The sequence below is a fragment of the Trichomycterus rosablanca genome, chromosome 8 (genome assembly GCF_030014385.1).
Source record: "Trichomycterus rosablanca isolate fTriRos1 chromosome 8, fTriRos1.hap1, whole genome shotgun sequence".
NCBI classification, from domain to species: Eukaryota; Metazoa; Chordata; class Actinopteri; order Siluriformes; family Trichomycteridae; genus Trichomycterus; species Trichomycterus rosablanca.
The window spans coordinates 8,079,007-8,090,377 of record NC_085995.1 but is presented as its reverse complement, the minus strand read 5'-3'; the positions used below and the strand labels follow the sequence as shown (position 1 = coordinate 8,090,377).

The 11,371-nt window shown below is 39.6% G+C and overlaps 1 protein-coding gene across 1 annotated transcript; it reads left to right on the top strand.

Annotated features, from left to right (window-relative positions):
- Positions 1–230: 230 nt before the first annotated feature.
- On the top strand, positions 231–8,072 carry hs6st2 (heparan sulfate 6-O-sulfotransferase 2). The gene is made up of 2 exons (XM_063000446.1): positions 231–1,509; positions 6,652–8,072. Exons 1-2 carry the CDS (start codon positions 968–970, stop codon positions 7,499–7,501), a joined length of 1,392 nt encoding a protein of 463 aa, XP_062856516.1. The 5' UTR covers positions 231–967; the 3' UTR covers positions 7,502–8,072.
- The last annotated feature ends 3,299 nt before the right edge of the window (positions 8,073–11,371 follow it).

The window sequence follows — 11,371 nt, the reverse complement described above, 5'->3', positions numbered from 1 at the left end:
GTGAAGTCAGCGAGTGCGGTGGCTTGCCTGACAATTTATAGGTCCCTAGAGGATCAGGGGCCCATGGTGAACGACTTCTGTAGAAGTCTGGGGGCCCCCAAAAGCATGGCCCGGTCGGTAATCCAGCCATGGTTGTGGGGCTTGAACCAGTGACCTTCTGATTACTAGTCTAGTACCTTAAGCCTTAAGGATTTTAACATCACGTTTTACACACTGTGGTTACATTCATGACAAGTCATGTAATTACTAGTTACACAAGATTCATCAGTTTAAGTCTTTATTATCAAACAGAGTCAGGGACAATTTGGTATCTCCAGTTCACCTCACTTGCATGTTCTTGGACTGTGGGAGGTAACCGGAGCTCCCAGAGGAAACCCACGCAGACACGGGGAGAACATGCAAACTCCACACAGAATGGACCCGGACCACCCCACCTGGGAATCGAACCCATGACCTTCTTGCTACCTACCGAGCCAAGAATCAGAAGCTTGTTTATTCCAGGTGCTCTGGTTGTAAACTTTTATTTTGAAAAATGATAGGCGGGGACGAATACTGAGTCGCGGGGGGTTCTGGGAAAAGTGGGTCAGAGTCGAACACGGAATCGTAGAATGTTTTGGTCGGTTCATTAAGCTCTTACTGTAAGTATTCAGCTTTAAATAAAGACTCGTGTGTTTAAGGTGTTTGTGTGCAGGTTAAATAAGCGGATGAATACAGGTGGGGAGGAGCAGGGTGGCGCTTTTGTGCGGTGAGAGCCTGAAAAACCAGTCTGGGTTAGTTGTTGGAATGAAAGCACATACAGGGACAGGACAGCCCCGCTGATCGGGCGAGTTCAGTGGACAGATATCAGGACAGCATTTCCGATTAGCAGTGGGGCAGAAGTGTTCTGGAACAGGGGTAACAGGGGTAACAGGGCAGTAAGGGATCTGCCAGGCTCCGTGAGGAATGCTTTCCATTCTGCAGAGAGAAGATGGATGAAAAGTCCACATACAGTCGAATCCTGGTGGCCCTGCTCATGCTGCTGCTGTTCGCCATCATCGTGTTACAGTATGTATGTCCAGGGTCTGAGTGCCAACTGCTCCACCTGAGCGCTTTCTCCTCACACCTGCGGGCTGGAAGCGACGGCCGGGATGGAGATCCGTATGTGGCAGAGGACGGTGCGCTGGCGCGATTTGTACCACGCTTTAACTTCACCCAGCAAGATCTGGACCGAGAAGTGGACTTTAATATCAAGGGAGACGACGTGATCGTGTTCCTGCACATCCAGAAAACAGGGGGCACGACTTTCGGTCGCCACCTGGTCCGGAACATTCAGCTGGAGCGGCCGTGTGAGTGCCATGTGGGGCAGAAGAAATGTACATGTTACCGGCCGGGCAAAAAAGAAACATGGCTCTTTTCTCGCTTCTCCACCGGCTGGAGTTGTGGACTGCATGCAGACTGGACAGAGCTGGTCAACTGTGTCCCGTCTAAAATGAGCAACCGACAAGCAGCACAACTGCAAAAAACTAGAAGGTGAGTTCAGACCTGTGTACGTGTGAGATACAGAATGCTTCCTTCATCTGCTTCCTTATTTACTGTAAATACTAGTTTCAGACATACACAGTGCATGCAAACGTCCTTTTAGGTTATTCCTAGTCAAAGCTTCGAACCACTAAATTAAAAGTACTTAAATACAGCTAGATTCTCCTTTTTTTTCTTAATGCTCTGCAATAAGTAAAAATTTAGATTTTTGGTGCATATCAATGGCAGCCTAATGTCCTAGCCGGGCGTGTAACACTCAGTGTAACTCAGTGGGTAACACTGTCGCCTCACAGCAAGATGGTCCTGAGATCGATCCCCAGATGGGGCGGTCCGGGTCCTTTCTGTGTTGAGTTTGCATGTTCTCCCCGTGTCCGCGTGGGTTTCCTCCGGGTGCTCCGGTTTCCTCCCACAGTCCAAAGACGTGCAAGTGAGGTAAATTGGAGACACTAAATTGTCCATGACTGTGTTTGATATAAACTTGTGAACTGATGTTAAAATCCTAATAAACAAACAAATGTGCTAGCCCAACTTTGCAGGGACCCAAGTACAAGTTTCAGCAGTTCCACCAGTCTGTTTGGGCGCCCAGCCGACAAAACGGACTGTATATGAGTTAGAAAAGTGTGAATGAGAAATAGGCACCTTTCCACTGCAAAAGTGGCTTTGCTGTTTTGTTGAGGTGCTGACACGAGTGGTGGAGGAACACAGAGAGAACAGTGTAATATGTATCCACATCCATACATATTAGGGCTTTCAGTGAAAAGAGACCACGGGATGGTGTATAGGTGTGTCTGCCTGCTTTACATATTTCCAAGGAGGCATGTGCTAGCCTTCGGCCCTCCTGGGCCAGCGATGGTGTTCAAGCGTAAAGGGGAGTTAGATATTCCAACTCTTGTCAGTGGGTTCATTTTGTGGTATAGATCTCAAACTCTGGAACTCACTTCCATAAAAACTATAACATTTAAATTTTACAAATTGCAGCTTCAAAACATTTAATATTCAAGCTTCTGCTTGTAGTTGTGTCATTAGTATGCACCATTATAGTTGTATGTTTGGGTTTTTGTTTTAAAACAGTTTAGTTTCAGTTTGTGTATAGAAGACATGTAGTTTTCTTTTCCTTTTAGTTTATTTTAGGTTTAGTTTCAGTTTTAGTATGACAGTAAATGTTATGTACGCCACAAAACCAAAACTGTTCTCTGCAATGCGGATAAGTTTGCATTTATGTTGCGGGCCACTTGTATTTTTATGTTTTTGAAAGCTCCATTTTATCACATTCGTTTTCAAGCTTTTGTTTTGTTCTAGTTTTTTATTATGCAGTAATAACTTGGGCTTGTCTTATTATTATTGTCATGTCTGGGGTGTGTTACAATAACAATAGAAAGAGTTTTTTCCCTTTAGTTGTGTATTGTTTTGAATCTGAAGTCATACTTTTAGTAGTCATCAGTTCAGACTTTGCAATTAATAAATATTCTTATTTATAGTCACTTAGGTTGGATTGTTTATAGTATGTTTTGTTACAATTTAAGTAAAACTTATACTATTTTGATTACTTGGTTTTCCAATCTGCTTTATTTCATGCTTAAAAAATGCAAAATTCCTCATTCCTCAATTCCTCACCATTTGTTAGAAACTTCAGCAAAAGTCAATATTGTAACATGAAAATTCTGATATTGATACAACATTGATATTATAAATTATCTTAATATATTTGTATATCACCCACCCTGCCCTCCTGTTTGAGGTGTGTGACACAGTGATTTCGGGAAAATGGACCCTGAGCAGGATAAAGTGGTAGTAAAACATAAAAATGTAAAATTACCTACCCCTTCTGATGAAATCTTTTAGCCTGGATTTAAAATCTTATCTGGTCACTTGGCAGTATAAAAATAAAACATTAACATGGGAGGCATGATGGCACTTTGGAACTTGTTTTGGGTAAAGTTTCAGGCTGTTTGTGTTTTTATGTATCAATTGTTAATCACTGTAACAGTTAACTGGAGGTCAGTGTGTTTTCATCTTTGTTTTTTACCTTTTTATTTGACAATGTTGAGTTTGCTGAAATGAAATTGTTTTGTTAAGCAAGTCTTAATAGACCTATTTATGGTCCTAAATAGTGTTTTGTGCAAATGTCAATTCATGTAGAAGCTCTACTTAAACGTAACAAAGGACCAGATTCATTTGGCTTGCTATCTCTTCAGTCCTATTGTGCAACTCTAATCTTGATGAAACTTAACGCTCTCCTCCCCCATAATTGTTTTCAACCTGCATTATTCAATAAGAAAATCCACTGGGAAGCCAGATGTGGCAAGACAAAAAGGCCTGCAATAGGTCATTGACAGGCTATAGAGTTTGCCTTTCTTTAGATAACTTAAACCACAGGGGTTCTATTATATAAGGCATTCACGCTTCACACCAGGGGTGCCCAACCTTATTTTAGCAGGGGACAGATGGAGAAAATGGTGTTTTAGGCAACAAGCTTTTATTATTTGTAATAATGAAAACGTAAATTATCAGCCTACCGTGTTGCCACTATTGCACTGCTTTTAATTTAAGTGAATGTGTTAGTAAATAAGTTTTCTGCAACAGTGGCTTTACTGTTTTGTTGAGGTGCTGATACGAGTGGTGAAGGAACACAGAGAGAATAGTTTGATACTGCATACATATTAGGGCTTTTTGTCAGAAGACACCACTGTATAGATGGTGTATAGGTGTGTCCGGCTGCTTTACATATTCCCAAGGAGGCATGTGCTAGCCTTCAGCCCTCCTGGGCCAGAGATGGTGTGCAAGTGTAAAGAGTGTTGGATATCCAAACTGTTCCAGAGTTCCAACTCTTGTCAGTGGGTTCAATTTGTGTTCGATTTTTCCTCCTTTCCGGAATGGTCCCATACTGGGCTAATTTGTGATTGGACCCCGGAAATTGCTGCTTGCAGCTCTATTTGTTGTTGTTTTTCTTCTTCTTCTTATTTCTAATTCATGGCAGACCTGTTTTGGTAGTTCTGACACATTTTCACACATCATGAAGTAACACTTTGAGTCCCAATTTTGGCAAGAACTCACTGTACCATGTTGTTTTTAAGGGGTGCATTCAAACCTGCCTTATTTATTTATTTTACAGTCAGTTTAACAAGTACTAACAAGAAATTAGGATGTCATGCTACATGGTTAAGTGTCATTTCTAGAACTTTCTAGATTACCAACCTAACTATCCAGGTTGCTGAATGTATGATTTAGAACAAAACCCTGGAATACTTCAAACTGGTTAAGTAATAAATTAAGCAATATAAATCATGTACTCTTAATGGTAGTTTTGTAGAAGGTGAATTCGCATAATGTTTAATTCATCTACTAAAATACAAAATAAGGCAGCAATCAAGTTCTGTGAGAAAAAATGATATGTACACTTAAAAAGCTGTTCTACACAAATTTGATCCAGCATTTTAGAACCATACCCATCGTACCCCTGTAATTATAGGCTTGTACAATGCTGCCATTCTTCAGATGTTTTAAGATGTAGTAAAACATCTGTGTACTTAAATACTATGATTTTAGGAGTACTAATCTTCCTGGAACAAATGTTTTTGAACACAAAGCACCCCCCCCCTTCTGTTTTGTAGTAGACTGGAATGAAAGACATTAAAAGCATTAACGTGATTTTTTTTATATATATAACTTTAGGAATAGGTAAGATGATAGGACCTAAAAATGACTGAAGCAGTGAAATGGTTCACTGGGTGTAAAACCTTTAAACTATTAGGTGTCAACAGAAAACCAAACAAAAGAGAGGTGCACAATTACCAATACAGCTGCACATTTTAGTTGTACTGGGCTAAAAATTTATTAATTTAAAGTGGAACAGTAGTCGCAAACTAAAGCTCACCAACAGTAATAAATGGCACTTTACATGAAATTCGCTATAAAAATAATCATAAACACACTGAATAGCCTAACCACCTCTGTGTTTGCTGTAAAAGTAAGAATCGATAGCAGGGCTGCCATTTGACAACCTTCATTACCAAACGGATCTTTTATTAAATACATACTGTAACATTTTAAATATTTATGTGCATCAGTGCATTTTCATGTATTAACTCAGTCTAGACGTACAGCTCAAACTAGGTCCTACTTTTTGGTGTGCTGGTGGATGACAGCATTGCATGTGTATTGCCTTTACATTAAGGCTGAATCAAATCAGCAGGGTCGATCTGATTCTTTTTGATCAGCAGGATTGATATTTTGGCCCAGTTCTGTTTTAATAGATGTAGATTGTCTGGATAGATCAGAACAACACTGGTGAGAAAGTAAATTCGGTTGCTTTTTCAAAGAAAAATAATACCTTTGTCCAAAGAGATGTTTAAGAGTCGTCCATTGTTAGTAATTATATTGTATAAAGGTAGATAATGTTAAACAATATGCCAAATGAGTCAAAACTACGAATTAATGTATCTAACTCAACATAGCTATTAAACCATCTGAAAAGCAGCACAAAGTGTACATTAAAAGTTCAGCATTTCCTCTCCTCTCTATTTACCTGCCATGCAAATGCATTCACAAATAACCATGCAATTGGGTATCCCTCAGCAGCAGAAGAAAAATTGAGTGCAGTAAATCGGGAGGAAAATGGGGAGAAAAATGCATAAAAAATAAATAAATAAACTATTCACTCAGTCATTTGTTCTAATTAGCTTTATTAAACCAAGTGCCTGTAACCTGACAGTTCAGTTCAGATTTGTCTCAGCTTTAGGACAATAAGTGCTTCATATGTTACAAAAAATCCAGTTGTTTTTTTTTTCCCTAATAATGGGCCTGTAATTGCAATACGGGTATAATATAGCAGTTACTGACTTGCTTTTCAACTTTTTAGTGATGGTCCTAAAATGGTCTTGACTAATTTGACAAACTATGTACTGGTTTGGGACTTGCACAGGTAAAAAGATCTGTAAAGAAGTGATTGCTTTCACCAAACAACCCAAAATTCATTTGGCCTTACTTGTCTTGGAGACAAACACAGGAATCAATGTACATGCCAATGCTGATAGTCACAAATGCTGTATAAATTCCTCTTGGGAACACAGCTAAAAATCTGCACTTCGATACTCTAGCAAATTGTTTATTCTCTTTCTTTCTTTCTTTCCTTAGAAACTACTATTACATCACCATTCTAAGAGACCCAGTGTCACGCTACCTGAGCGAGTGGCGTCACGTGCAGCGTGGTGCCACATGGAAGGCCTCACTGCATGTGTGCGATGGCCGAGCGCCCACCCTGACCGAACTTCCTAGCTGCTACACTGGTGACGACTGGTCAGGCTGCTCTCTCGCAGAGTTCATGGCTTGCCCCTACAACCTGGCAAACAACCGACAAACTCGCATGCTGGCAGACCTGAGTCTGGTGGGCTGTTACAATGCATCATCCATGAGTGAGCAACAGAGAGGGGCTGTTTTACTGGAGAGCGCCAAGCGCAACCTGCGTCGTATGGCCTTCTTCGGCCTGACGGAGTACCAACGCAAGACTCAGTACTTGTTTGAGCGAACCTTCCGCCTGTCCTTCATCGCACCCTTCACTCAGCTTAACGGCACCCGCGCGGCCAGTGTGGATGTGGCAGCTGCAACACAGCAGCGCATTCGAGAACTCAATGCCTGGGACGTGGAGCTGTACGAGTACGCGCGTGATCTCTTCCTGCAGCGATTTCAGTACGCACGCCAGAAGGAGAGGCGCCAGGCTCGCCAGCGCCGCCAGCAGGAGAGGCGCAGGCTGCGCGCCAAGGTGCAGCCCTGGTTGGTAGGGCAGGGGGAGGAAGTTAGGCCCACTAAAACTCCAGTGCAAATGAGGGAGTCGTTTGCAACCAAGCTTGCTGAGCTAAAAAGGGAAGAGACGGGGAAAAAGTTGGAGGATGAGACGGAGGCGGAGTTGGAAGACCCGTGGTGGGAGGATGATGATGATGAGAACGACACTATAGAGGACTATTTAAACAATGTAGAACAGTGGTGATTGGTACTTGGTGGATGTTATTTAAGACAAATGGGTGGCATGAATGAACTTTCTAAAAAATGAAAAGACTTGACTTCATATTTCCTCCAGTGCTTTTTCTACTCAGTCTAACTTCAGAATACTACTGTTTTTTGTAGGTTAGCACATATAAGAAGTGCTATATTTGTGTTAGACACAATGAACTAAGTGAACTTTATTTAAGTGTCCTGAGTTTGGATCCCAAACAAATTTGATGCACATTACAATCCTTTTTTGTACCGAAGTCTTTAAAAGTTGGCTAAGATGCACTGCTATCTGGATCTCTGTTTAAAAAGCTATTAAATCAAAGATGTTTTTTTTTTATTGTACTATTTGGTCCTTCAGTTGACATTTGATTGTAGGTGCTGGTCTGTTTTGAGTATTTTTACTGTACTGATGGATGTGTGCCCTCTATAAAATGTTGTAGCAAATCATGTTATTTGTAATACCTAATGTAAGCTATATTTCAAATTCTGTGAACAGGTAAACATATGGGTATGCTGGTAATCAAATGCAATTTGTCACTTCTCAATAAATTTTTATTTTAATTGTATGTTTGCCATGTCAGCTGAAGATTATTTTATTCATTTTCACCACCCGCTTCTACCCTGTCAATGGTGTTCAAAGTGAAACTACACCCTAGAGAGGGTGCCAATCTGTTGCTGGGTAACACACTTGCACATTCACGTATGCTTTTACACCGAGGGAAATCCTAGATCAGCCAATTAACCTTCTGTGTGTTTTTGGGATAAGGAAAAACCCTGACTACACCAAGAAAACCCACATGGGAGAACATGACAAACACGTTACAGTGACTGAAGATGGAGATTAATGCCAGGCCTACAGGGTCCGTGCTGCTGTGTGGCACCCACTCTACCAGCTGTGCCACCGTGTCACCCTAGCCTTAATTTGTGATTTGATAGCTTTACTTAAATAGCCATGAAGACATTTTATTCAAATCAACTTACACTGGTGACTGAATATACTTTAAGCAACTGAAGTCACCAACTTAAGGATGGTGGGACTTAAACAGGCAACCTTCTGATTACTAGTACATTACCTTAGCCACTAAGCCATCACCTTCCTAGGGAAGCACATTACTACTCACCTAGTTTTAAAGGGGCACTTGCCAGTATTTCATTGTTTTTACTTTTACAAATTTGGTAAACATAATGTAAATAGTAAATTAATGCACTTAATACAGATTCCCTGTTTTTCAAATCCTTATTTTTTGAGGGATGATTTGTAATCATGCCCTCAAAAAGCCCTGATGTATGTAATTTAATTTGTCCTTTTAAATTAGGGGTGTGGAGATAAAAGTATCAATAATTTGCTACACACATACATGTATACCCATAGCAGGGCCCTGTCATGTCTGCAGTGTGGAGAACATAAACACTATACTAGATTTGAAACCTAATAACAGATAATACATAGTCGGGTATGAAGCCGTGTTCATTTTGCTCCCTCAATAAAGCCTGACCTTAACTGTTACTATAGTTTTTCTTTCTAATGTTAATGAGCTGAATTTAAACAGCCTTTGTGTCTGCATGAAGTCATGTCAGCATTGCATGTTGTGTTATGCTGGCCTTTTAAAAAGCTGTTTGAGTTTGCTAGCAGCGCTAAAATACTGAAGGTCACGTCAAGTTGACAAACAACCTTATCTGAGTCTGCTTCGTTATCACCATGCATGTAGCCCCTCTTAGTAATTAGCATGTCTGGCAGATTAACATATTTACATTTTAATTATCCTTCATTAGTTTTAGTATTCCTCACAAATTTAATTTAAAAAAGCACAAGTAAAACCAGGCCACTTGTTGACTTATCAGACAAAATACACTATTATTTAAAAGTTAAGTATAGTGCCTTGTTGAGGTTTGCATGAAACAGAGAAGCAAAGAGCTATGTCGTCTGTTGTTTGTCTGTGCTGTCTGTCTCTCACAAAAGAAGGGTGCTCCGGTTTCCTCCCACAGTCCAAAGACATGTAAGTAAGGTGAGTTGGAAATACTAAATTGTCCATGACTGTTCGAGATAACCTTGTGAGCTGATGAATCTTGTGTGGTAAGTAACTACCGTTCCTGTCATGGATATAACCATGGTGTAAAACATGACGTTAAAATCCTAATAAACAAACAAATCTAAATAAATATTTAATGAAAACATCATAAAAAGAAAACTAGTAATAACTTTTAAAAAGTAAGAAGAATTAAAGCAAATAAAAATAGATTTTTAGGAAATGTAGATAGCAGAAAATGCAGGCTGTTTAATACAGTTCATGTTCAGAGCTGTAATGTAAATGTGTGAGTAAACGAGTCAACAAACTAATCACAAACAAATTCCTAAACAATGAGGTCTGTTATCAAAAAAATACGTTTTAATACTCTTGTGGGTTGCGTCTCATTCTGCGTACAAAATCCCGTGTAGTGTGCTTGAAATAAGATCCTCGCTGTTGGTCAACTGTACAACAGTTATACATTGTTAAGTATATCGGCTGGTATTTTGAACACAACCGCTTTTGTATGCATGCTAAGAGGTCTAACTATTTTATTCGTTTTATATTCTTATTTTTTATTCTCCACTTGATCCAGTTTTAGTTCGAGTTTTCAGTTCGAGACAAAACCCAAACTAGAAAAAGATCGGAGTGATCTGGTATCAGCTGCAGTGTTTATTTCTCTCAGCAAGTGTCGCCATAGTTTTATTTAAGAAGTCGGACATCTTTTTTTTAACCAAGGCATATATATAAAATAAACCTGTCTTGCTTAAGCAGAGAAATTAAACATTTACGTTTTTCGTTTATATCGTTTATAATAAGAAGAAAACATTTAGTATTCATTTTTTACAATAAATTATTGGCTGGTGTTTTGGTATTAGTATATTGTTTTCCTTAAAATAATTTTTGACATAGCATTTAAAGAGTCATAATACCCTGTAATAAGATCCTACTACACAGAACCTCAGTGCGTATTGAATCTAATCCCTGGAGTATTTTACTCTGTCTCTGGAGTCTTAATCTGGAAAAATGACCAATTGAAAAAGTGTATAAAAAAAAATTAACTTAAATTCTTAAATCTGAGAGAACTGGGAGAGTTAACCTGAGAAGAGTGGACCAAACTACAGATTGAAGAGTGTAGAAATCTTATTAAGCTACAAAAAAGCACCTGATTTGGAGGTATCGTCTTTAAAGGCAGTCGGCAGTTGTAGCCTAGCAGTTAGGGTACTGGACTAGTAATCAGAATTAGTAATACTGTAGTCACTGGTTCAAACCCCACCACTGCCAGGTTGCTGCGGTTGGGCCCTTGAACACGGCCCTTAACCTTAATTTGCTTAGACTGTATACTGTCCCAGTACTGTATGTCGCTTTGGATAAAGGCATCTGCTAAATGCAGAAAATGTAAATGTAAAGGCTGTGCCACAAAATAGCAAAGCCGTAGCCATCAATTTAACATGGGGGGGAATCTACCTGGGGGGACCAAATCTACCTGGATGTGGGGGAGAGGGGCATTTTAAGCATATCCAGTAATGATCCAATAATGATTACGGCATTATAGAATAGTAAAGGTAACGATATTTTGTCATTTTGTTTACTTCATTCATCATTTCAAGGAATTTGTTACGTCATAATACAAAATCAACATTGCTGTTATGGTTTCTAGGTTATGTAACAGAGAGCCAAAATATCTGTACACCAAGGCTGTAATCAAAATATATAATGGGGGGACACATGCTCAAAATGTCCCCCAATATAATGATGTAAAAAATAACAAAACAGTAGCCATGAACTGAACATTTAGGAAGGGGGGGATTTACCTTAATGTGGGGGGATTGGGGTTTCCTGTCATTCTAAAACATTCA

Coding starts and splice junctions, on each gene's coding strand:
- hs6st2 (XM_063000446.1), top strand. CDS start 968: ATGGATGAAAAGTCCACATACAGTCGAATCCTGGTGGCCCTGCTCATG. Junction 1,510..6,651: donor CAACTGCAAAAAACTAGAAG/GTGAGTTCAGAC, acceptor TTCTTTCCTTAG/AAACTACTATTACATCACCA.